The sequence below is a fragment of the Fusarium fujikuroi genome, chromosome FFUJ_chr01 (assembly GCF_900079805.1).
Source record: "Fusarium fujikuroi IMI 58289 draft genome, chromosome FFUJ_chr01".
NCBI lineage: Eukaryota > Fungi > Ascomycota > Sordariomycetes > Hypocreales > Nectriaceae > Fusarium > Fusarium fujikuroi.
This window is the reverse complement of record NC_036622.1, coordinates 1,257,312-1,281,944: the sequence shown is the minus strand read 5'-3', so window position 1 is coordinate 1,281,944 and position 24,633 is coordinate 1,257,312. Positions and strand designations below refer to the sequence as shown.

Genomic DNA, 24,633 nt, shown 5'->3' with positions numbered 1-24,633 from the left:
ATAGACAATGGAACGAGATGTACTTTGGATGTCAAGCAAGGGGATATGTTGGCATACAGATACTGCCCACAGCTTCGTAAGACAGTCCTCGCACTCTTTGACTTCAAAGCTAAAAACTACAGATCTTTGTGAATATCAAGATTGTCAGAATCTGAGATCACGACATCATGATCAATACCTCCCGCTCTGCGACGACCACCGCTGCCAATACGACAGCTGTCGGAATCCTAGAGACGGCGGCGCTGGTGTGTTCTGTCGATCTCACACTTGTAACGAGCCTTACTGCGGTGCCTTTGCTCCAGGCACAGATCCAGACGATCCTCAACGCTTCTGCGAACGTCATCGTCAATGTCTTAGACCGCACTGTCCACGCCTCTGCCATACTCGCGAGAACGGACATCCCACACCTTTCTGTGGTGCGCACTATTGCGAAGCACATGACTGCGACGATGGTCGCGAGAGGGGTGCTTTCTGCCAAGCGCATACGTGTGTCGAGCCAGGCTGTGTAAGAGGGAGGCAGACGCCTGGTGAGTATTGCAGGGAGCATACGTGCCGGACTTGGAACTGCCGCATGAGAAAGATTGGGAGGGAGTTTTGTCCGCAGCACGAGTGTGCCTATGATGGCTGTGACGCTGAAGTGGAGGAGGGTAGGTTTTGCGGTTGTCACTATAGTAGACATATTGGGGCTAGATATGGAGGAAGAAGATATCCGGCCCCAGGGATGAGATATCCCATCTACGACGACGGTGAGTTCACTTGATCGATTCTGTTAGAGCTGCTGACTCGGATTTCAAGGGATAGATCCCTATGATATGTGTCCAGGCATCCAAGACAGAAGAGGATGTGGCCGAAGACCTGAACACGACAGTCCATTCTGCCAACACCACGTCTGTCACGTCCCCAACTGTCCAGCCCCTAGGACCCGATCATCCCAGTTTTGCGTTGGTCACGAGTGTCCTATAGAAGGGTGTCCTCGCCCAAGGAATACACGGCCCCGCGGGATTAGAGATGGCGACTCGCGATTTTGCGATGAACATACCTGCAGCCATCCTGGTTGTCCTATGCATGCTGATGAAGGCTCAGATAGATGCATGCTTCATGGGCATGGTATGCCTATGTATAGGAATAGGAACAGGAATAGGATGGGGGATGGCGATGGGGCCAGACTGGGAAGAATTCCTCGAGGTTTCCGGAACCGAAACTACGATGATGAGGATGAAGATGAGGATGGGCTCCCGTTTCGTCAACGACAGTTTGGATGGGCTCAGCCAAGAAGCAATCAATTCGCAGCATGGGGTAGAGCAGTATAATAGCACCAAGGGGTGGCTCATTTTAGCCAGACACTCAGCCACGGGTGACAAGGACTGGTTTGTTGGGGGCCGTCTTTGGTAGGTAGGATATATTAGTACTTAAAGTAGGATGTAAATTGAGGCTATTCACAAAGACATTCGCGATTGTGGATGCAGGCAAGGTCTCGACCGTGGCTGGGCCGAGCCGAAGAATAAAGTGCTTGCATTTGGATTTCCGCAAGGGCAAGCGGAAATGCAAGGGGTCCCGTGGTGACAATGATGCCTATTTTTGAAGATGATGGTGTTGAAGAGGAGAGACTGGAGGCCTGATGTACCTGTCATGCGGACAAACACAGTCATTAACAGATTCTACACTGTATATCTTGCACTAATGGTATGGCTGTTCACAGTGTCATTATCCTGTATGTACAGTCCCCTCTAGGTCTCTTGACTATCAGCCCAACCACGCGATGTCCCGCTCACGCTCATCAGGAACCAACACCTGCACATGCACGTCACTCAGCTAAAGATGCACGACACATGGCGATTTTGATCTTCTATAGGTGCCCTTTCTTTAGTAGCATTCATTAGCCGCAGCCGCCAGCGCTTTAATCTCGTTGATCTCTTTGACGCGCTTTGACAACTTCATTAATACATTGACCTATCAGTTCAACTCCTCGCCAAAGAACTTACAAGCTCCGATCAATGCATAGACGCAGCATTGTCTATTACAAGTCTTGTCTCGTCAAACTATTGTATCTGGTTGAGTCCTCTGGGCGTTTGCTGACTTCCTCTGTCTGTCTGTCTGTCTGTCTGCCTGCTCTGTAAAATGACCACCATCATCAATGAGACAAAATCAACAGATGGCCACGCGCCACTCCAAGGACTCCAAAATATTCATGTTGGTTCTTCTTTTTCAACCTAAACTAATTTTAAAGTCCCATACTATGTAAATGCCCTGCCACAGTTTGAGTCCTACGCTCCGACTCAGACACTCACTTACACTTTACCACATCATACGCTTCTATAAGCCACGATGTTGAGGATTTCACGTCCGCGTGCTTCTCAAAGTGGAACATTCAAAAGTCAGAATTTCTTTAATGCGAGTTCTCTGTGATTGTTTCATCATAAGTGATTGCTTATAAAAACCATTTGCTCCTCACGGGCATAATTCCCTTGTTCAAACACTTCTGACCTTCTTTGATCACCTGCATTGACCCGACTGTCTCTTTCAACTGTCATTCTTTATATCTGTGGGAGCTATTTCGAGACAATAATAGGTCATTCATATCACTGCCAGACCTTTTTATAAGTCTCAACTCATCGAGACACTCTCCTTATATTTTCCATCATACCCAACTATCTTAAACCCGGAACTTCTGTCTTCTAAACTTGACGCAACCCTCGACTATCTCGACTATCCAACACAAAAAGAAACTCAGTGAAACGAAACATCGATCGACATGTCTCGCCGCTGTTATGTCGAGACCAGTCCTGATGGACGTCCTCAACTCGTAACCATCAAGCGCTCCCGATCTTACCACCACTCCCACCGCCATCCATGCGACTACTACAAAGTCAGCCGCGAAGAATGGAGGACACTTGTACGACAGAACGAACTTCTCGATGAGGCCAACCAAGCATACGCTTCCCAGAACGAAACCCTTCGATCTCGGCTTCACAGCTCCGAGGCAGAGACTCATCGACTATGCCACGTCGTCATCCCTTCTCTAAACGACCAAATCGCCAAACTCTCTCGCGAGAACGAATGTCTTCGTCGTGCAGCCGAAAAGCCCTGTGATCCCCCAGTTCACACCTATCACTTCGAGCGGGAGACGCTGCGCGCCAAGATATGCAGACTTGAAAAGGAGAACAAGACTCTACGAGATGACAATGGAGATCTTCGCTTTAGAGTACGCGAGCTGTCTAAGCAGATCGACCAGAGCATCAGTCGTAGAGTTGCAGACTTGACTAAGCAGATCGAGTACTGGACGAACCAGTCTGGATTCTGGAAGAAGAAGTACGATGAACTACGCGAGCGACATCTTGGTCTCATTACAATTGTCGAGTCCAAGACTGAGAAGATGGAGTATTACGATGATGTTCTGAAGCGACGGCGCGTTTGTTAATGTCTTATTCGGCCTTTCTTTACAACCTTGAATGATTTTGTTATGAGTATCATGATATTATTTAAATAGAACAATAGTCAAGGTCCAGACGGGTCCTTGCTCCCACCTTTGTTAACACCGCCATCATCTGGCACTATTCCCTTTCGCGATTCCTTTCTTCCATAGAGGCCTTGTTCTTTTATTGCCAAGGTATGAAGAAGCCTCTCAATCTCATTTAATGGTTTACTGACACTCTGCAGTTGGATATTCCCCTTTCTGGATAGAGGTTAGGTTTCAGGTCATATGAACCCAAGGTAACCTATGTCTTCTGCCATGGTTACATTCTACTACAAGAGGAGGTACAGCAATACGTTAGACGGAGTTGGTTCATACACAGATACTCTATGTGGCTGAATAGAGAGAATGATAGCCTCCCACTAAGAACAACTTGCACCCTTCATGGATTGACAAACATAACTATTCTATGTGGCCGCGTGGCCAAGATAGACTGCATAAGTGCTATCTCGTGACGCACGAGTCCCAACGTAAACAAAAAGGAGGGAATGGTCATGGGAACTCGACTCAACTCAGGGTAGTATCCAGATATAAAATGTCTTAGGAGCTTCACTTTTGCAAAGACACTAAGCATCAGGTAAGCAAACTAGCAACACAAAAATATCGCTAGGGATCTACAGTTCCTTCTAAGCTTGACAGAAGCAAGAGGAACAGGCTGGATTGTAATTGTTTGAGCGTTCTGCACTGCCATGGCGTAATGTGGCATGATGGCAGTGCATTTGAGCCGCAATAATCGCATGCTTTGTAAGACGAATGTTCTCGACGGCTCGATATGCACACAGGTGCCTTGCTGTCTCCTGGCGAACCATACTAAACTCTGCGTTTTTGTTTGTAATGAGCCGAGCACTCTACGCGGTGGAACGCGATATCCCGTGGTATCGCGCATCTTATCCCGAAACTCGTGGGGCATGTCAAAGATAACGACGACATGAAATGGAGGGGCAGGCGAGGCAACCAAGGAGAGAGGGGTAATGACTGAATGACCAATAGAGGCGGCCTCAAAGTTAGAAAACAGGCGGGAAATGGTGAAAAAAAAAAGTCCTATTCTAGGCAGAAGGGGACTTTGGCACCATAAGGATTGGTCGCCTGGTTTAAGTGGAAAAAGGCGACCAGGGTAACCTTTGGGGGCCGACAAGACATTGGACGTTGATGTGTGGAACTGGTGGAGGAGCGGTTTGAGAATACGCATGCATATATGGCAGTGCCTTGATCCGTGAAAGGACAGTCTGGTGAGGGTGTGGTAGCAAGGGGAAATGGCTGCACACCGAACTACCTAGTATCGAGGTTTGAGGGACCGTTCCGTACCGTGAATGAAGGGTGTGGAGTGGACGGGAGGGACCCGTAGTGGTGGTATCGTGACGGATGTGGAGGAAGTCGAGCATGACATGAAAGCGCCAAGAGGTGTGAGTCTGAAAGCGGGTGACCAGTGCGAAGAGGTTGCGAGGCCTGGCTCGAGGTTGCCTGGGTGAAGTAAAGTTGGTCTAGTAGCTGGGGTGCAGTATTTTCACATGACCTTTCCTAACAGCATTATCCAGTTGACTCACATGGAGGGCCTCAGAATAAATTGGTCGCGCTTATCAAAACAGGGGCTGTGTAGAGTGTAGAATCTAGGAATGACAAGCAATTTGATCAACAAATTGCATTGTAAAAAAACGGCATCCCTTGACCTCGAGTGTGCGTGACTTGAAAAGGCGATATCGCAATTTGATACGCCTTGGGTTGAGAATCGCCAGCAAGCGGGTAGATCCGTAGTTTAATTGGCGATGCCACAGTAAAAGGTTTGACGTCTACTTTCCGAGTTTGGAAATCCCATCGAAGCCAGCCTGTCGACCGTCTTAAACCCGCATTGCAAGCCATTTAGCGACCGTTACCATTACCGTTATAGGCAAACGAAACCTGGAGGTGGATGTGGAGGTGGACGGGAGCAGCCTCCCGCTGGGTCGGTAAGGCAGTACGTACTAGGCTAGGCTTGGGGCTCAAGACCTCGAGTCCGTACACAAAATTCCGCATCTGAAATTGGTCAAAAAGCAGTCAAATTCAGGGGGTGGGAGTTCAAACGCACGCAATAAAGCATAAGGAGCTAGGGCTGGAAACGTGGTAACGGGGTAGCTTGGCGACGGAATGCGGGAATGCAAGGAGAGCCCACGATAATGACGGAGCTCGCTCAACTCAATCCACAAAAAAGCTCATAATCAAGCATTGAATGCCAGCAAGAGTCAAACTAGCTCGAGGCCACCTCACGAGCCGAAAATAAAGGGGGGCGCTTATCAGTCTAATGACCCAGCCCCAGTCAATATCAGACACTCCATTCCCGCCGAGTCAGAATTTTCTATTCTGCCCCAATTTTGTTCTGACAAGCGGGTAGGGAATGAAGCTCGAGCGTTTAGGTTATTAAACCCCCAGGAGCGGGAGGCCCTCCCGGCGGATGTCCCCCGGGTCCGGGCCCAGGCGACCGGCGATGGACGGCGGGCGGCTTCTCGAGGACTAGGGCATGGGTCTTGACTTGAAATGGTTTTGCTCTCCACACACAAGCTCTTCCATTCCGGCCTGATGAGCGATGTCTCCCCACGATTATGATGGAATACCAACTAGAAGCGCAGCACGATATCGTACCTACATAGGTAGTGTAAATCGCTTCCCTCCATTCATGATGCGCATGATATCGCACATCCTGCAGAATACATCATGGGTTACCAACCGAAGCCATGCTGCCGCTCATCTGCTCCCGGATGCAAGAAAGCGACCTGAAAGGGTTGGGCGACCAAAGATAAACGAACAAGGGGGGTTTCACACGCATCACATCTATGGCTGCCCTGGTCCAGAGTAACGCACCACGGGAGTTGAAGTTGGATGGATGTTTGCACACACACACGAATTGATTGTAAAGCTTTCTTTCCATGTGCCGAATAAGTCTCATTGACGACAAGGGTGACGGCGCAGAAACGCAACCAACGATACGGCGAAACTTCCATGTTAGCACGTTGCACGTCAAGCGAGCCCCTTCCCTCCGCCAGCCCGATGAGTCACTCTCCTATAGCTTCCGTCCAAAACGGACTCTTTTGGGTGCTTTGTGGGCAGCGGAGGCGCTCCAGGGGCGGCGTAAGAAGTGACTTGGTCGCTCGCTCAGATGGCGGTGTCCGCACCGGTGACGGTACTTAGCCACGAAGCGGCATGAAGCGGAGTCGTCGGCCAGCAAATAATCAACAACACGACCTTTTGTCGAAAATAGGTTGATATTGGCGAACCAGTATTGCAAACGTTGCGACGATGTGAATCATAATTTCCTCCGTATCCTTTTTTGGAGGGTGGTTAGTGGGAGGAATGTAAAATATTCGTGGATATCATGACAATCATCGGAAGTGAAACTGGCTGTTTCCGGCCCCCCCCCCCCCCCCCCCTCGTCTGTCATCCAGGGTGTCTGGCTGATGCCTGGGGGTAGCTTTTAAAGACGGTGACGATGTCGGCAACGCTTTTCTAAGCCCTCTTCTTTGTCTAGGCCTTTTCTCGTTGCTTTTCCGCTGCAGGTGTTTTCTTTTGCTCTGCCTAGGTTACGGCGTAGCACAGACCAGGGATAATAATACCAATATCCCATATCATGCCCCTTTTTCGGCGATATGAGGGATTCAGGAATCAATGTCCAAGTAAAGAGCCGGGGGTGGTATAAGAGCACAAAAAGACCAGAATTTAGAAGCCGAACCGGCAGAGAAACAGAAAAGGACCCCGGCTTTGACAGGGGTTTAACGTTTGGAGGTGTGGGCGAAGTGGGCATTGGGCTCTAGTCGGCTCCCCTTGGGCACTGAGTGTTGGTTGCGGTCCCTGGTGTTGGCGTCACAGCGCTTTCGCTCATCGACTTTGCGCATACCGCACTGGCGGGTTTAATGTGTTGAGAAAGGATCCATGGCTTGTCTGAAGCGCAAATGCGAGTCTGAGTGTGTGCGCCAGGCCCAGTTTCCATTTACAATGTCTCTAATGTTCCAATCACGAGGTTGGAAAAAGAGTTCCCCTTCACTCCCTCTTTAGTGGTTCTCACACCCTCAACTCCCTTTATTTCTCTCAGTCTGAACAGGGGTTGATGCTATTTTGTAACGCAGTGATGAGGATGGGAGAGGAAGAAAATGGCTGTTCACTATTCCTCGGGTGCATGTGCGGTGCGGGTGTGTATAGTACCGCATACCTAGGTACCTTAGTATGTAGGATCAGAGGAGGAGTCTGCATTCTGTCTGTCCCTTTCCCGTCTCTCCGTCTCTCTCCGCGTTTGCGTGCACCGTAATGTACCGACTCTGCATAGACGTGCAGCTGAGTATGTATAGGTGAGACCATAGCAGACCGCAGACAATCGTCTCCTCATCTGCGTTTTGTCGTCATCTGTCCATGTTGAGCATAGATCAAAGAAGAATGAGTGAGTGTATGGATGTAAGTGTTTAAGACGATAGCTGAAAAAGCAGGGAATTCTCCCATAAACTCTGAGGCAGACACAGACGACAACAACCATGTCTTAGAAGGAGCACCTCATTCACTTCAATTTCCTTTCTTTCCATATTCATACTCTATCCCCTGCCTCTGTGTCTGCCTACCTGCCTTGCTTTGTCTTAGGCCTGGCCCTTCCTTTATTGCGCCCCCCTTCTATAGCCCACCCCCCATTCCAGACAACTAAGACACCTGTAGCCTGTAGGCCTTTTCTTTTTTTTCTCTCCCACAGCCGAGTTTGACAAATCCCATATCAACCCGAATATTCTACTTTTTCCCTCTTCTGCCTGCACCTGAACTCACTTCTCTTTTCACCACACACAGGTTTATTCCAACCTTTCTCTCGAATATTCTATTCTACTCTGTACTGTGCTACAGGAAGGATATCTATCTAGCGTCTTTGTTTTACTTGTTGGCAAAGCAATAGTTGACAACTAACTTGAGTTTCCACCTCAATTCATCTCTCTTAACTCGACGTCACCTTTTTTTTGCCTTTGTGGCCCCTCGCGCTCCCGCTCCCGTTCCCGCTACCACCCCTCCAGTAGAGAGCCTCCAGCCAAAAACGCACGCGCTCTTCTACCCGCCTGCCAGACCAAATTACACCGCTGGTCGTTGGGCAGAGCTGCACCGCAGCGAACAGAGTTGACACCACAAAATAACCACGAACACACATTATCGAGACGACTTTGGCGTCACTTCTCGCCTCTTCTCTATTTCTTCTTTCTTGTTGTTGGCGATCGTAAACAGTCCAAACCGACGCCATGCCTCTCCACCAGCGGACTTCTGCTAGCCCATCCAAGAGGAGCAGCTCCTCTGTTAGGAGCACTGTCTCCGCCAGAAGCACTAACTCTTCCTCTTCCTCCAAGTCAAGGGCCTTGACTGGTATGTTCAATGGTCGCCTTTCAAGTTCCCCGACTCAGCCGACTAACCCAGTTTTTCCTTTTGTAGTGCAAGACCATGACTACGAATATGAATTCGATATCGAATCCGAGCTGCGCGACGATCTTCAAAAGGCCAACACAGAACTCAACAAGGCCAATGCCGAGAACGACAAATTGAGCGCCCAGAACGACAAGCTCAAGGCCACCATCGAGCAGCTCACCCGCAAGTTGAACGAGTCCAAGACATCACTCGAAGAGACCACCCGCAAGCTCAATGAGTCTACAATCTCATGCCGTGAGCTCAAGGCCCAGATCGAGGGTGTACGTTCTGAGGCTGATGTCCTGCGAGAGGACAACCGCCGTCTCAACACCGACTTCGAGGAACTCAAGGGCGATAAGCGCCGCCTGAACAATGAGTGTGATGAACTCAAAGAGGAGAAGGAGGCCCTCAAGGAGGAGAATGAGCGCGTAAAGTTCGAGCATCATGATCTTGAGCAGCGCTTCATCGGTCTCCAGGCCAAGCATGAGAACCTGACCATGCGCCACAATGCTGTAAGCAGCCAAACTCCCTCGTCTGCCATGACGAGCCCCATGTCCAGCCCAATGCCCAGTCCTCTTCCCGCCCCTATTCAAGAGGGCCGTAAGAACCCCTCCCGTCCTTCCAGCAAGGCTTCTAGCAAGGCCTCTAGCAAGGTTTCTACCAAGTCATCCAGCAAGCGAGAGCCTCGCGAGGACCGCCACCGTGAGCAGGAGGATCGTCACCAGTCTGAGCGGGAGGAGAGCTCTCGTGAGGAGCATACTCGTGAGAGACGTCACCGGGATGATCGCGAGCGCCGCGACCGCGACCGTGAGGATCGAGGACGCCCCCAGCGCAGCGAAAAGCCTAAGGACAAGGAAAGATTTGAGGCCAAGGAACGCTTGTCGAAGCGGTTTGACGAGCGCCCTGCCGTGGCACCTCGTCAGACCAGCTTCATCGAGCCATGGGGTCCCGGAGGTTGGTCTCCTCGTTATGATGCCCCTTCAAGCGACTTTGACGCTTACGGCCATATGGCAACAGGACGCAAGGCCGCCAGTGTTGTGTCTAGCGGGGCTTATTCCAATGTTCCTCGCACGACCAGCATTGTCAATGGTCACTTCAGCAGCGACAGCAGCGCATACGATGATGAGCGGTATGAGGATGGTTCTTACCATGCCTACCCCATCCCTAACTAATCATTCTTTGCTCTTGTTTGACCTGCCATTCTCAAGACTACGTGGTCTCTGACTGTATTCCACCAAAGAGAATGGACCACAGGTCAGAACAAGATGTTCATGGGGATCGGCATGATTCACATGAGCACGCTCCCTCCTCGAGACGCCCTCGAGGAGTGAGATCCTAGTAGGTAGGGCTTAACACCAAGCTCCACCTCTTATCTCTTCCAATTGTTACCGATGATCGGATTCTGGCCAGTCACCTTCCTATTATGACTCAATTCCAATGGCGAGTTGTTCCCGGCCTAGTCTACTAATGTGTCGCCTTTCCCCCGCATGGAATATGGTTACCGACGCCGGCCGAGATATTTAAGCTCCCCACAGGATTATCCAATCCCACTCGCAGCATCCCAACTTAGACTTACATTTGTTTTTCTGTTGGTTTTTGCAGCTATACACAGACCTCAATCGAGTTGATTGGGATCTCTGCTTTTCATATATACGTTTTACATCATCGCCATGAAGCTTTACCCTTCCATTTCCGAGGACCTCGCCACCTGGGTGCAACAGCAACCAGTATTCTTCACAGGCTCTGCTCCTACTCACGGCTCTCATATCAATGTCTCTCCCAAAGGCCTTTCAGACTCGCATTTTGCTGTTCTTGGACCCAACCAGTGTGCCTATATCGACCGCACTGGTTCCGGATGTGAGACTATTGCCCATTCCTACGATAATGGCCGTCTGTGTTTGATGTTTATGAGCTTCGGTCCCGCCCCTCGGATTGTCCGCTTCTTTTGCCGGTCCAGGATTATCGAGTGGGATGACCCAGCCTTCCCAGATCTGGTCCGTCGAATCTCCAAGGGAAAGCGTTCTACATTTGATGGCGCCAGAGCCATCATTCTGGCTGATGTGTTTGAAGCCCAGACAAGCTGTGGCTTCGGTGTTCCCCGGGTGAAGAGGGGTATATATGCACCTGATGAGACCTCTGAGAAGAACTTGTCTCTTGAGCAAGTTCTTCAGGAGGGTGTGGATGGTAAAGTGAATGAGCTGGCTGTGTTTGAGGAGAGGCCCACAATGGATATGTGGGTGGCAAAGCGAGTTGAAAACAATACGTTGTTGGATTATCATAAGGAAACCAACGTGCTGAGCATGGACGGTTTGCCTGGACTCAGAGCTGCTCGTCGGAGCGTGGGAGAGACGTTATGGTTTACGGATGCGAAGGCACATGCAAGGAAGGTTTTTGCTCAGAGCGAAGCGATTGCAGTTGGATTTGTTCTTGCATTGTTGTTGTACGTTGTCATGGTTTCACTTGGAGCGATTTCAGCGTCATGGCCAAGGACTCAGGCTTGAGTGATATAGGAACGGCGCAATTTTCGGTTTTGGGATACCAAAAAGTACAGTGTTGTTTGGCTTTCAAAAAAGGTGTTCCCTCAAAGGGATTGGATTTCTTTATTTCTTTACTTGACTTTTTGTTCTTCTTGTTCCTCTTTTCTTCTCTAGATACACATTTCCGCTTTTCCTGTTTGTCATACCAGATAGATTTGTAACGCGTTTGCTACAGGATGCAGGTCCAACAGCCTGTGTAGGAACGATACCACCCATGTTAGGATAGTTTATTAGTATTAGTAGCACTAGAGTCTATGATTTGAATGTTCTTTTAAAACACTTGCCTCCTCTTCTACCTTGGTGAATCCGAGTTGAATATCTGGTTTTCCCCTCACTTTCTTGACGCCTCGTGAGTCATAATGGACTCTCCGCACTTGATTCAGGGGTTACGCTCCCATGTGCGCCATGGCCAACTGCATGACGGCATTCACCAAAGAGGTTCTTGCGGGATTTATCTGATATTATGGTAATGATTGAAGCCCCTTTCCTGGTTCATGCAAGATCAACTATCTGCATTGTTCAGGAGGCGGGTATTGAGAAAGCTCAAGAGGCATCTGCATTTGACATTTTATCCCAAGACCGCACCGCACATCTAACCAATACTCAATGTAATCACTTGTCAACACGAACTGTAGACGCAAAAGTCATATTGCTGCTTCGATCTCTGAACCTAGCATAATCACCCCCTTCCTCGCTATGCCACCTGTCGCTTCCTCAAACGCCACTTCCGTTGGAGTAATTGTCTATCAAAAGATCGACTCTGCATTGGATTCGTAGCATGCGCGCGCAAGGCAAAGGCACAAAGACTATAAACCAGCCGTGCTCTTATCCGCTTGCAATAGTTCAGCTGCTCTGATGCCCGACTCCTGGCTGCGTAGTGTCCATGCTTTGAGATAAGTTGGACTTGTTAAGCAACTGGGTTGCACATTAGGCTCATAACAGCGGCACAACGGCGCAGATTAGGCTGTTCGCTAGAGGGGTAAGATGTTCGAGAAAAGTCCGGGAAAACATCTCTTTACACTCAGCCGCCAGCATTGGCTGGAGCAGGAGCAGGAGGAGCAGTTCCTTGATTGTTAGGACCAGAATCCTTTGCCTTATTACCTCCACCTCGTCCACGTCGGCCACGGCCAGATGCCTTTTCCGGTGCCGCAGATCCAGCAACTGGGGTTGGTGCTGTCGTTGCCGCATTTGCGTTCGTGTTGGCAGGCTTCTTGTCCTTGCGCTCCAAAACTTGCACAGTGCCCTGTGCAACAGTGATAGGACTGGCTGTAACAGCCTTCACAAGACCCTCGTGTTCAGCAAAGTCAACATAGGCAAACCCCTTTCTCTTGTCAATTTCAACAAAGGTAATTGTGCCAAAACTTGAGAGTGTTTGTTTAAGCAATGCCTCAGTAACGCCTTGAGAGGGGTTGGCATGCTTGACAAAGCCACGAGTAGCATCAGGAGAAACAGTAGGGGGTTTCTTCTGAGCATTAGAGCCCTTATTGGGTCCGCTTTTGGAGCCACCGGCTGCGTTGTCTGCTTTCGATCTCCCCCCCTGTGCGGCCGGCGCTTGTGTTGTGGCATTCGCTGGCTTCGCCGGGGGGTTGGGCTCGGCATCAGTGGCCTTTTTCTTGAGGAGCACAATTGGAGGGTTGGGAGCTGGCTGACTCGATGTGCTCTCCTTAACTTTCTCCTTCTCTTTGCTGTTTTCTTTGCCCTTTTCCTTTTGGTTGCTCTTTTCGGCGTTCTTTCCGCCTCGAGTTCTGCGGTTTGATTGCTGCTGTTTGTTGGCATTTGCAGCACCTCGTTCCTTCGGTTCTGGTGTTTCGGCCTCGGCTGATTTTGCAGGTGTAGATGGGCTTTCAGAAGCACTAGCCTTTGCTTCGGCAGTAGATATGTTCTCCTTTTCTGGTGTCTTTGCATCTGCATCTGCTTTGGCAGCGTCTTGACGTGCCTTTCTATGGGCACTTCCGGGACTGAGACCAAGATCTCGTTGAAGGATCCTTGCTGCAGCCAAAATTCCCGCACGTCGGCTCTTGGGTGCAGCTTCCTGGGCGCTGGAGTCATTGGGCTGGCTTTTAGCATTGGTCTTCGAGGTCTCCGCATTCGGCTCAGAAGTCGCCTTCTTGGTGAGGATCTTGACGGTTTCCTTGGGAGTCTTTTCTCCCCTTTCGGCCTTGGACTCTTTGCCCTTCTTCTTACCCGAGTCTTCATCCTTGGACGAGTTCTTCCCCTTAGCGTTCCTAGAATCCTGCCCATGTTTGGAATTTTTGGAGGATGAGCTCTCTTTGGCTTTGCTTGCCTTCTTCTCCTTAAGGTACTCGATGAGTGGCGTAGTGGTGACTTTAGCCTCCGCCTTACCAAGGTCGTCGCCCTCTTCTCCTTCGACGGTTTCTTTTGGTGGTGCCGGGTTCGCCAATTCCTCCAAGAAGGCCATGAATTCAGGATCCTGATCGATCGTTCCCTGTCGAGCATCGGTGCGCTTCTTATTGCTTGGAACCTTCTTGTAGATAGCAAACTCAACTGAAGGGGGACCAATCAAAGAAGGGCTATTAAAAGATGCCTTCGCATCCTCCCAGACAGCGTTTCGCACAGCATCGCTCAGAGGCAAGATATCATCCTTTTTCATAACATGAACGTAGGCGCGGCCAGGCCGTGATGGTTTCGAGGGGCTTTGGATGACGTTAGTAATGCAAAACTCGGCTGCAATGTTCAGTGCCATACTCAGTAGAAATCTTTCCTCCAGCGAAGGAAAACCAGTCGACCTTGCCCTTACCCAACTCCCACTCGCTTCCAAGAATTGATACAAATTCTGCCTGGGTCATCCCAGGAGGTAGACGACGTATTACGAGCTTTTCGCCCTCATTATGAGCCTTGGTTTTGGTGGGTTTTGGAGTTTCGCTCTCATTCGCATGCTTTCATCATAGTTAGTCAGAGTGTCGTCGTTTCTCACGAATCTCGTCAAGTCACCTTATTGGCCTCGGTAGATCTTGCATTAGAGCCTCTCCCTCTAGCTTTTCCATGAGAACTGTTCTCGTGTGACCCCTTTCCCTGAAACAGGTCAGATATCTATGTCCCTTGCTCCCGAACATCACTAATCACCTTTGTTGGTTCTGAGGTCTGATTTGACGATGTCTGAGGACCTCCGTTTGCCCGTCGAGACAGGACTTGTGGTGCTTTAGCTGACATCTCGCATACCGCAAACACCCCGGGTTGTAACTGATGATACCGTTATGTTGATCGATATAGCGAAAGGCTCAAGTGAGTGCTGTAAGGCTTGATGAGTCGCGGCCTTGCTGCCCCGCCAGTGGCAGTGGGGCGATACTGGAGAGATATGCGATTATCCACCGAATGATGAATTTCTCACGTGTAGTCTCTGTTATAAGTTCGTATGATATTTTGAAAGGTGAAAGGGAATATGTAAGTTAGTAAAAGAGGAATATTGAAGTGGGTAAGAATCATCTATAAGATTAACCAAAACAGCAGGTGAATATCGCAACCAAAGTTTCTCTCTCTGGTCATGGCCGAAGAATTCCCGGCGTTTCACTATCGCACCCCTCCATAGCAAGGCAAGCAGGCCTAAGCATAAGCCCCACCCGATTCGCCGCATGTGTACCAGTACTACGACCAACACCTCACATATCGCAGGACAGGCTTCGCTGGGCTGGCATATCTCTCCCCGCCATCATACTCCCACACAGACCTTCCATTGAAGGGGCATGCTAGATCATGGCTTCAGGCGTACCTCGACCGGGCCCTGCGAACCTGGGGCCCAATGCCGGCCTTGATGAGTGGCTAGAGGAGGCCAAACAATGTCATTACTTACCTGAGCGCGCTATGAAGGAGTTGTGTGAGAAGGTTAAGGAGATTTTGATGGAAGGTGAAGACCGCCAGACTCAGATGCACCGCTGACCTGCTGACTCGGTACCTCAGAATCCAACATTCAGCCAGTCTGCACCCCCGTCACTGTGTGCGGCGACATCCATGGCCAGTTTTACGACCTTCTTGAGCTCTTCCGAGTATCTGGCGGTATGCCAGGCGAGTCCAACGTGCAGGCGCCGAAGACATCTACCACCGTCATTACCTCGGACGATATCGAGCCACCAACAGAGATCACAAACCCCAAGTTGAGGAAGAAGATAAAGTCTTCGGGCGAGAATGCAACGGCCAGCGGCGCGGAGGAGACCGAGGCAGTCGAGGCAGAAGAGGATCCTGATTCCACAATGGCGGACCAGACCGAATCTGGTGTCACAGTGAACAAGTCAAGTCAAAGTGCTGATACTCGATACATTTTCCTGGGAGATTTCGTGGATAGAGGTTACTTCAGTCTGGAGACATTCACATTACTAATGTGCCTGAAGGCGAAGTAAGCACCCTCTGGTACTGGTCGCGTGTCTTGGCTAACCATATCCCACAGATACCCTGACAGAATAGTGCTTGTTCGTGGTAACCACGAGTCTCGACAAATTACCCAGGTGTATGGATTCTACGAAGAGTGTCAGCAAAAGTACGGTAACGCCTCTGTCTGGAAGGCTTGCTGTCATGTGTTCGATTTCCTTGTCCTTGCCGCCATCATCGACGGTGAGATTCTCTGCGTCCACGGTGGTTTGAGTCCTGAGATTAGGACGATTGATCAAATCCGAGTTGTTGCCCGTGCGCAAGAGATTCCCCACGAGGGCGCGTTCTGTGACTTGGTGTGGTCAGATCCAGAAGATGTCGAAACGTGGGCTATCAGCCCTCGTGGCGCTGGATGGCTATTCGGAGACAAAGTCGCAACTGAATTCAACCATGTCAACGGTTTGAAATTGATTGCCCGAGCCCATCAGCTCGTTAACGAGGGTTACAAGGTATTTAGCGTCATTATATCTCGACAAGGGTTGTACTAACGATGATCAGTATCATTTCCCAGAGAACTCAGTAGTGACTGTCTGGTCGGCACCCAATTACTGCTACCGCTGTGGTAATGTTGCTTCTATCATGGCTGTGGATAAGGACTTGAACCCCAGGTTTAGCATTTTCTCTGCCGTTCCTGACGATCAGAGACATGTCCCGGCAAACAGGAGGGGGCCTGGTGATTACTTCCTGTGATGAAGAACGGTGTACGTATAACGGACTTAATGGCATGTGTTGCATGTAGAATAGCATAGGGTCAAAATACCCATGGTCCATCGGTGATTTTAGTGGGAATGTAAATGGATGGTTATGGGTTGGGTAGAGTTGGTATCTCAATTACGAGCAAGGATGATCACTTCATTTATTAGATTTGTGACATTCGTGATTTGTCTTGGCTGTTCCAGTGAACAATAACTTGTTTCTACAGTATCTCATAGTTCCCCATATGACACCGACAACTCTGTTTTGGTAGACGTTATCTGAACCCTTCTCGGTGGATCACTCACCAAACTCCACCTCCCACCAACATGCCAAAACCAAAGGCCCCCAAGGGCAATCCTATACAAAACGCCATCAACGAATGGTTTGGCTCAGGGCTAGTCTCCGAAAAAGACACAGATCAAGAATGGAAAGCCCAGCTCTTGAACAGCGCACCCAAGCGGTTTACCATTTATGAACCCATGGTCTTGCTACCCACAGGAAGCTTCACATCCTTACCCTGGACAACCACATTACAAGACACCGGCCCAGATTCATGCCAACAACTCTGGTCCAAGATCCTAGCACAATTGTCGACACAGGCAAAGGAGCCATTAACTCATCTTGCCGTGAATGAAGGCATCCCCCTACACAAGGCAGGTGAGGAGGCGGATGAGAATGTGAGAAGAAGTCCAAGTGGGCTGCGCACTCTCTGCGGAGATTTTGGATCTTTAGATGCCTCGGCGGATGAACCTTCTGAAGAGGATTTTGAAAAGACTTTATGGGTTTCGACGAAGCAAAACGGGATATTCCAAACCTGGGCACCCAGATGGACAATGTTTAGTCGGGGAAATGTCAAAGAGAAAGCAAGACTGTTGGATATGGGAAATAAGACGCTTCAGGGCTCATGGGCGGTTGACCTCTACGCTGGAATCGGCTACTTTGTTTTTTCATATGCTCGACTTGGCATGAGAGTCTTATGCTGGGAGATCAATCCATGGAGTGTCGAAGGTCTACGGCGTGGCGCCAAGGCAAACCGATGGAGCGTTCGAATCGTCCAAGGTGAAGACTTGGCCCTACCAGACGAAGACATCGTAAGCGGAGGAGAGCAGATCATCGTATTCCTGGAGAGCAACGAGAAAGCTCCACAGAGGATACAGTCGCTACAGGGTAATGGCATGGCACAAGACATACGGCATATCAACTGTGGTTTTCTACCAACAAGCGAATCAACTTGGAGAGACACATGGGATATTTCCTCTCCAGCCAGTGAGACATGGCTGCATCTTCACGAAAACGTTGGCTCAAACGATACAGAAGCAAGACGCCAGGAGATACAGCGCAAATTCGACGACTGGAGCCAAGGAACAGATCGGACAGCCAAGGCCGAGCATATCGAGCTTGTCAAGACATTCGCACCAGGCGTCTGGCACTGCGTCTTTGACGTTCATGTTTACAAGATCTAGCTATATCGCGCATCATGCTTATTATCCCAATAATATCGAGTACATAGAATTTCAGTTTCATCCATCATGATGTCATGCGCCCCTATCACACACGCCCCGAGTCCCTGCCCCAGTCATGGTATTCTAGGTAAAGTAAAATACAGTTCGGCATCGCGTTCTATCGTCTATTGTCGTCGGAACTTTTGAGGAATGTTGGCCTCGACGATGGAGAGCTTCTGCATTGCTTCGAGGCGTTCCTGGGCATCCTCCATCTCGTCGTGTTTCTTAAAATGCTCAATGTCTTCGGGGTGTGTCAGGTCCTCGAGCTTGGTGTTGTCGTCGTGGTACTTCTCCCAATGATGGATCTCATACTCGTACTCGTCATCGCCGTGGTGGCCGGGACCAGTGTTGAGGTCCGGGAGTGTCTTTCCAGACTTGATAAAGTCCATCCACTCCTGGCGACTGACAGAGGAGTCGCCGTCCTTATCGAGAAGGCCCAGCAGGACATCGCGGACCTCGTCCTTCTTCTTCTCGGTCATACCCTTGTTTGATTCGTCGAAGAGACCGTATGTTCGCATCAACTCAGCAGCTTGCCACCAGCCGTCGCTGTTGTAATCGTGGAGGGTGAAGAAGGAGTCGGCGTCCCAGCCTTGAACATGATGCTCCTCTGGAAGTATGATGTCAGTATGTTTGCAGCGCAGTTTAAGGGGATCAAGAGAGTAACGTACCCGCCATATGTTTGGTCATCCAGTCCGCATTGGCATCAACAACGGGCTTCTGCGAGTGAGCGCCGCCATGTGCAACGACGGTGGTCGCAAAAGCGACACTAAGCAAGACACCGGTGCGCATTGTATTATAGACCTGGCGCGAGAAATACAGAAGAAGAGCAAGAAGTCTAGACTTGTGCGACGCAGTTATAACAAGGCAATTGACGTTGGGAGAAGCCGACTTTAAAGGAGTGAAGTTCCAATCTGAAAGGACCTGGCAACGACTCAAGCGAACGTGGTCCCTACCTACTGATCTGGATTTGGAGGTGGGCTGCCAGGGGTCTGGAAGCGCTGAGCCACTAAAAGCTTATCTCCCAGGTACAACGTTATGGCTGTTGGATGGCCGCAACGCTGAGTATCAATAACATGGGCTGGATCGTTCTTTGAACTTTGGAGGTATGTAAATTAACTTTATGTCTTCCATGGCCGATTTAGAACAGGCACATTCTTCTTGTAAGATCAATCCCATAACTAAGCTTCGGGTTGACCTCTATGGAACTTCCCTTCATCAATCCCTACAAACTCATCTCTATTCCTTGTCGTACCGAGGGATCTACAAGCAATATTTGGTGGGGGGTTCTAATTAAAGAGTCCACATCCCGTGATTTGGCGTCAGAAATAAACCACTGTCTAACGCGTCTCCATATCAATCGCGTTCTCCATCTAAATATTGACTTCTTGTTATCAAGCTACATCAAACCTGGCGGCACAATAACCTAAACCTCAACATGAGTCGTCAAATTGAGCAAGCACTGCTCTCATTAATGCCAACACATGGTTCTGATCTACCTCCAGCACTCGTTGAACTTGCAGGTTCTTTGCTTGCCCAGTCTCGGCACCAAGCAAGTACCCTGAAGGCAGATGAAGAGATTGCTAGAACATATGCTTGCGCAAACATCGCGTGTGATCGGTATGTAGTATGAGATCAATTTGGGATATAAAGCTGACAATGGCAGCCTAAAAATCACACTTGACCTTCCACCCATCGAACCAAGACCGCCAATTCCTCCTCGTATCTACAAGCGTCTCTACACTCATCTTGATAACATTCTGCGCAGCAACTCAACTCCTACAAGAGCTACTCCAGGACGAACAAGAACACCAGGTTCAAGATTCCGCGATGCCGATAACTCGCCCGCCTCTGGCTCACGACCACTACCATCAAGAGCAACACCAACAAAAGAGCAAAGTTTAGCGCAGTTTAGGACACCAACAAAGGGGGCTACCGATACACCGACGAAATCTACTCGCAAGAAGGAAGCTTTCGCCAGAGTCAATCTTCAAGCATGGATTCATCCTACCACAAGATGGGTATGTGCAGAAACTGACCACAAGAAGCTGGCTCCTACGATTTTGGCTGGTATGGAGAACATCATAACACCTGCAGGTCGACGAACAGATGACGAGTGGGTTCTGCAGAATCCAACGGCTTTGTTTGCCGCCATCTACTTTTTCGTAACTATGCGGGTCAAGGCTCTTGCTTCTGGCGAAGGTATTGATAGGGAAGGATATGTCCCTCTTCGAAAAGAGATCCTTGCTCTACTCGCCAGAGCACGAAGTGAAGTTACAGTTAAGGATCTGGCGGAGGAGGATGCTTGGGAAGGTTGGTCGACCGTCAAGTCCAAGGATTTCGACGATGCGGTTGCCAAAGTCAACGAACGAGCATGGCTCACGGGCGACTGGTATCAAGGAATCGCCGATGTCGTCAAGCTGTCCCAAAGAAGCCATCTCGAAGACGTCGAGATGCAAAATGAGGAGACGATCCCAAAGATGCAAATCAAGAAGGCAGACACCATGTTTCAAGACAAGTACGACTTTCTCAGCGAGGGGAAACGGACAAAGTACATGCACTGGAAGGAAGATATGTTCACCAAAATTGCTCTATCGACAGCTCAAGGTGCTGCCATGGAGGTAGATACATAGTGAAGTGCTAAGCCCTGCTTTTCACCCAAGAATTATATGAACACGAACTATCCTCTTCATTTCCCAAACATGGAAGACCCATCAAAATCGTTGTCTATTCAACATGAATCCGTTTACTGAGAGGATCGAGCTCGCTTCTGGAAGCCTCCGTTCTGGCCATCGCCACCACCGAAGCCTTGGCCGGGGCCAGCGACGAAGGTTGGGATAGTACCGCTGGGCTGGCTTCCACCTAGACCACCACCAGGCTGGTTTCCGCTTCCAGGAGTCTGAATGGGAGTGCTAGGGGTGCTAGGGCTGTTGCCGTCACCGAAACCGTTTCCTGGTCCAGCAACGAAGGTAGGAATGGCACCACTGGGAGCAGTGCCTGGGCCCTCGAGCCCACTGCCTGGGGTAGGGACAAGAGTGGGAGCGACAGGAGCCTCAGTGGCATCGCCGTTTCCTCCGTTTCCTCCATTGCCACTCCCGCCGAAACCGTTACCAGGTCCGGCAGAGAAGGTAGGGATGGCACCGCTCGGCTGGCTTCCACCGAGGCCACCACCGTTTCCACCCTGAGAGTTACCACTGCCTCCAGGGATCGAAGGCGAGTCTTGGTTGCGAGATCGACCACGGCCTCGGAAGGACGCACCTTGTACACCACCCCCGGTGCCCGGGGTTTGAATCGGAGCGGGAACAGAAGCACCACCACCGGTGTTGCCATCATTTCCTCCAGGCAGACCACCGCTTGGAGCTGCGGCGGGGGGAGTATTGGTGTTACCGCCACCGCCGAAGAAGCCACCTCCGTTACCTCCTCCAAAGAATGGGAGGTTGCCAAGGCCGGGAATACCACCACCGCTGCCACCACCAAAGAAGCCACCACCAGAGCCTGGAGTGGTAGCAGGAGCATCATTACCACTGCCGCTGCCGGGCAAGTTGAAGCCACTGCCAGGGGTTGGGATGGCGCCTCCGTTGCCGCCTCCTAGGCTGGGAAGGCCAGAAGGAATGAGGCCAGAGCCACCACTGGGAAGGGCAGTGGGGAGAGCGCCGCCGAGGCCAGCGCCGGGTGTTTGGGCATCGCCGCCGTTGCCAAACTGTGGGCGAGGTCGGGCCATGGCCGGAGAAGAAAGGGCCAAAGCCAAAGTGACAAGGTTAAGGACAGCCATTTTGATCTTGAAGGAAGAATATAATGTACTCGAAGGAAATAAAAGAGGGAAAAGATCGTGGGGAAAAGACTGACCACAGATGCCTGCAACTGAAAGTCTAGTGATGAAAGAAAAGAGCGAGGGAAAGTGGCGATGGAGAGAACCAGAAGCTGAGCAGAAAGACAGAGAAACGGACGTTTATATACAATGTGCCTCGAAACGAGAACATGGGACGGTCGTTAAAGTCTGTCAACTACTCCTATTACCGAACGTAACCCAGAACTCGCGTAGACGTTCCATATTGACGCCAGCGGATCCCAGCTCCGATGGCAAGCTGATGGTTTCAAGATCCAGAGGCTCTGACAAACACAAGCAGGGAGTTGATTAACCACGATTGGATCCCCTGGCGATCTCTGCAAGGGACAAGGGGTAAGCTTTTGACTGCATTAGTGGAAAGATCTGATGGATTGAGTTTGTTAGTCTGCAGGAAAAAAAGGCCGATGGATAAGGCTAACAAGCTCAAGTTTCGTGTTTAGAGACCTTGTCGATAATTGATATATCGGGGGCCGATGTGGGCGTCTATCCGTAAGTCTTGGCCTCATTGGCAGTCGATGCTGAAGATGACGCGGCTCATGTTTATCAATCGCGTTTTTGGAGAATGTTTCCTTGCTGTTGCATGGATTGAAGCTCCGTTGATCAAGGGTTTCTCCGTCGTTGGGTGTTTCAGGATCTTTTAAGGGGCCATCTTGATGTTTGAGTCAGGATTTGGTTTCGACTAGAGCCGTACTCCGAAACTTGAGGCTCCATATTTTTAGTCGACGGACATGTTTAAGTCAAACGAAACGACATATAGATCATACCATCCCTTGAGTTAATGGGGATTTAGAGATGGGCGTTGGTGGATTATTGCGTTTTGGTGATGGTGTGACGGAGAATTCCAGAAGTTTAAAGTTGTCCTGATGGTGTCATTCGGTGATCTTTGTTTGATCCAAGGTTATAGTTATTCGGCAGTAACAACGGCAGGTAAACAAAGGCAATGATCAGCTTGTGCCTTGAGAGCAATTGGCGCGTTGTCATAGATCTATTCTGTATACATTGTCGTGAACAGTAAGCACCACATATTGATGCGGAATACGGGGAGGATAAAGATAGTTGAGAGCGGCTATCACAGCGAGAGAAAAAGCTGGAAAACACGTGAGAATATTGAATAAGGGCAGAAATAGAAACAGTATCTGCGTCGAGTTGCCAAACAAACATCACATCTTGCTCGATCATGATGCGATTGGTAGACACTTCAGTTTCATCGGAAAACTCATCACATCCAAGTAGTTGGACTCGCGGAGGTTACCGCCTGAGTTAAGAGTTGCGTTAATCTTGGGAGGAGTTTCGATGCAAACACGTCGCTATTTATTAGCGGTTCAACTTGATTAGTTTGATGGGCGTAGGGAGTATATCTTGTGTTCAGATATTGGCTTAATGCAACAAATAGCACAGATTCACATAAAAACACTCCGAGGTAAGGAGGATTAAAGTTGGATACAGAAACCAATGAGTAAAGTAGAATGCTCGTAGATGACGTGAGTATTCGGAAACGCTGTAATATGAGCTGAAATGCGAGTGTCTACTCATGAAACCCAGTGTCGTGGGTGGTATGGTATAACAGAGCTGAACTATACTCCCCCCTGACAGACAATCAGCCCAGTTTTCCAGGGACAAAGGGGTGCCCAGCACTCAGCCCTCCATCTACTGCCCATGCCTGTCCATTAACATAACTACTCTCATCACTTCCCAAGAAGAGCGCAACACGAGCGATCTCATCGGCATGGCCGCCTCTCTTCATAGGGTTCAACTGTCCGATCTTCTTCTCACTTCCACGAGCCCTCGCGGCTTCATAAACAGGCGCTGTCATGCCAGTCTCGATGAGGCCTGGGCAGATGGCGTTCATACGTACACCTGTTCCGGCGAGCTGGTATGATATCGTCTGGGCGAGAGATACCACGGCTGCTTTGGAGGCTGAGTACGGTGTGGATCCGGCATTGGAGCGAATTCCTGCTACAGACGCTGTACCGATGATACTGCCGCTGGCTTGAGGCTTGTCGGCAGAAGTTTGCATCATAGCTGGTGCCGCGTACTTGGCAGCTAGAAAGACACTGTAATATAATTTAGATGATACTGATCCAGGATATAATGTGGGGAAATTCGCATACCTTGACGTGTTGGTGTTGAGTATCGACATAAACTCATCTTTGCTAAAGTCAGAGAACAGCGTGGTTCGACCGACGACTCCAGCATTAGCAAAGAAGACGTCCAAGCGACCGTAGCGTTGGATCGCGTCATCGACTACCTCCTTGACCTTGTCCTCATCCGCGGCATCGAAACGCCTCGTGTGTATTTCCACCTTGGGAAACGCAGCGTTGATCTCCTTCTTGTGAGACTCAAGGTGCGTATCGTCAAAGTCGCAGAGATACAATGCTCGGGCCCCGCTCTCAGCGTATTGATGCGCTGTAGCACGGCCGATACCCAGCGGTGAGTTTGTGCCTGTACCGAGTCAGCGATATTCATTAAAGGAGTCTCTCGCGTGCCATTACCTGTTATGATGACGACTTTGCCCTCGACGCGGAGCTTACTTGATCCCGGAGCTACCTTGTTGATAGGTGGAAGAAGTTGCTTGCCAATGGCATTGATACGACTCTGCGCCTTGTCAGACATGGCGTGAGTCTGTCTAGTCTAGTCTACCTGCAACTGTGGTGTTATGGCAAGTAGATTGAGATTACGAAAAAGGCGGGTTTTGATGCCATTAATGTCTTTATCATGGAGCCGAGGCTTGGAGTTCTTGTATCTGGGGTATGCCTCTGTTGGGTAAGAAGCTTCCCCGGCTAAAGTGGAGCCATGAGGGGAGTCCACCCCGGA

At 50.0% G+C, this 24,633-nt stretch overlaps 11 protein-coding genes; 7 read left to right on the top strand and 4 right to left on the bottom strand.

The window, feature by feature from the left end:
* Window positions 1-167: 167 nt before the first annotated feature.
* Window positions 168-509, top strand: FFUJ_01667 (uncharacterized protein; the record flags this gene model as incomplete). The annotated part of the gene is made up of 1 exon (XM_023576162.1): window positions 168-509. The coding sequence occupies one exon, from the start codon at window positions 168-170 to the stop codon at window positions 507-509; it is 342 nt and encodes a 113-aa protein (XP_023423922.1).
* Window positions 510-2,752: 2,243 nt separating this feature from the next.
* Window positions 2,753-3,418, top strand: FFUJ_01668 (uncharacterized protein; the record flags this gene model as incomplete). The annotated part of the gene is made up of 1 exon (XM_023576151.1): window positions 2,753-3,418. The coding sequence occupies one exon, from the start codon at window positions 2,753-2,755 to the stop codon at window positions 3,416-3,418; it is 666 nt and encodes a 221-aa protein (XP_023423921.1).
* A 5,282-nt stretch (window positions 3,419-8,700) lies between these two features.
* On the top strand, window positions 8,701-10,032 carry FFUJ_01669 (uncharacterized protein; the record flags this gene model as incomplete). XM_023576140.1 has 2 exons in its annotated part: window positions 8,701-8,821; window positions 8,888-10,032. The coding sequence occupies 2 exons, from the start codon at window positions 8,701-8,703 to the stop codon at window positions 10,030-10,032; spliced, it is 1,266 nt and encodes a 421-aa protein (XP_023423920.1).
* Window positions 10,033-10,530: 498 nt separating this feature from the next.
* FFUJ_01670 (related to pyridoxamine phosphate oxidase family protein) lies at window positions 10,531-11,361 on the top strand (the record flags this gene model as incomplete). The annotated part of the gene is made up of 1 exon (XM_023576129.1): window positions 10,531-11,361. One exon carries the CDS (start codon window positions 10,531-10,533, stop codon window positions 11,359-11,361), a length of 831 nt encoding a protein of 276 aa, XP_023423919.1.
* A 1,057-nt stretch (window positions 11,362-12,418) lies between these two features.
* Window positions 12,419-14,568, bottom strand: FFUJ_01671 (related to nucleolar phosphoprotein; the record flags this gene model as incomplete). XM_023576118.1 has 4 exons in its annotated part: window positions 12,419-14,051; window positions 14,104-14,294; window positions 14,350-14,430; window positions 14,482-14,568. 4 exons carry the CDS (start codon window positions 14,566-14,568, stop codon window positions 12,419-12,421), a joined length of 1,992 nt encoding a protein of 663 aa, XP_023423918.1.
* Window positions 14,569-15,108: 540 nt separating this feature from the next.
* FFUJ_01672 (probable cell shape control protein phosphatase ppe1) lies at window positions 15,109-16,467 on the top strand (the record flags this gene model as incomplete). XM_023576106.1 has 4 exons in its annotated part: window positions 15,109-15,259; window positions 15,313-15,745; window positions 15,797-16,226; window positions 16,276-16,467. The coding sequence occupies 4 exons, from the start codon at window positions 15,109-15,111 to the stop codon at window positions 16,465-16,467; spliced, it is 1,206 nt and encodes a 401-aa protein (XP_023423917.1).
* Window positions 16,468-16,799: 332 nt separating this feature from the next.
* On the top strand, window positions 16,800-17,936 carry FFUJ_01673 (TRM12-like tRNA methyltransferase family protein; the record flags this gene model as incomplete). Its single annotated transcript, XM_023576095.1, has 1 exon — window positions 16,800-17,936. The coding sequence occupies one exon, from the start codon at window positions 16,800-16,802 to the stop codon at window positions 17,934-17,936; it is 1,137 nt and encodes a 378-aa protein (XP_023423916.1).
* A 164-nt stretch (window positions 17,937-18,100) lies between these two features.
* Window positions 18,101-18,764, bottom strand: FFUJ_01674 (related to secretory protein SSP120; the record flags this gene model as incomplete). XM_023576084.1 has 2 exons in its annotated part: window positions 18,101-18,582; window positions 18,644-18,764. The coding sequence occupies 2 exons, from the start codon at window positions 18,762-18,764 to the stop codon at window positions 18,101-18,103; spliced, it is 603 nt and encodes a 200-aa protein (XP_023423915.1).
* Window positions 18,765-19,410: 646 nt separating this feature from the next.
* On the top strand, window positions 19,411-20,605 carry FFUJ_01675 (uncharacterized protein; the record flags this gene model as incomplete). XM_023576073.1 has 2 exons in its annotated part: window positions 19,411-19,592; window positions 19,639-20,605. 2 exons carry the CDS (start codon window positions 19,411-19,413, stop codon window positions 20,603-20,605), a joined length of 1,149 nt encoding a protein of 382 aa, XP_023423914.1.
* A 113-nt stretch (window positions 20,606-20,718) lies between these two features.
* FFUJ_01676 (uncharacterized protein) lies at window positions 20,719-21,744 on the bottom strand (the record flags this gene model as incomplete). Its single annotated transcript, XM_023576062.1, has 1 exon — window positions 20,719-21,744. One exon carries the CDS (start codon window positions 21,742-21,744, stop codon window positions 20,719-20,721), a length of 1,026 nt encoding a protein of 341 aa, XP_023423913.1.
* A 1,672-nt stretch (window positions 21,745-23,416) lies between these two features.
* FFUJ_01677 (related to levodione reductase) lies at window positions 23,417-24,432 on the bottom strand (the record flags this gene model as incomplete). XM_023576051.1 has 3 exons in its annotated part: window positions 23,417-23,873; window positions 23,931-24,261; window positions 24,312-24,432. 3 exons carry the CDS (start codon window positions 24,430-24,432, stop codon window positions 23,417-23,419), a joined length of 909 nt encoding a protein of 302 aa, XP_023423912.1.
* Window positions 24,433-24,633: the final 201 nt, after the last annotated feature.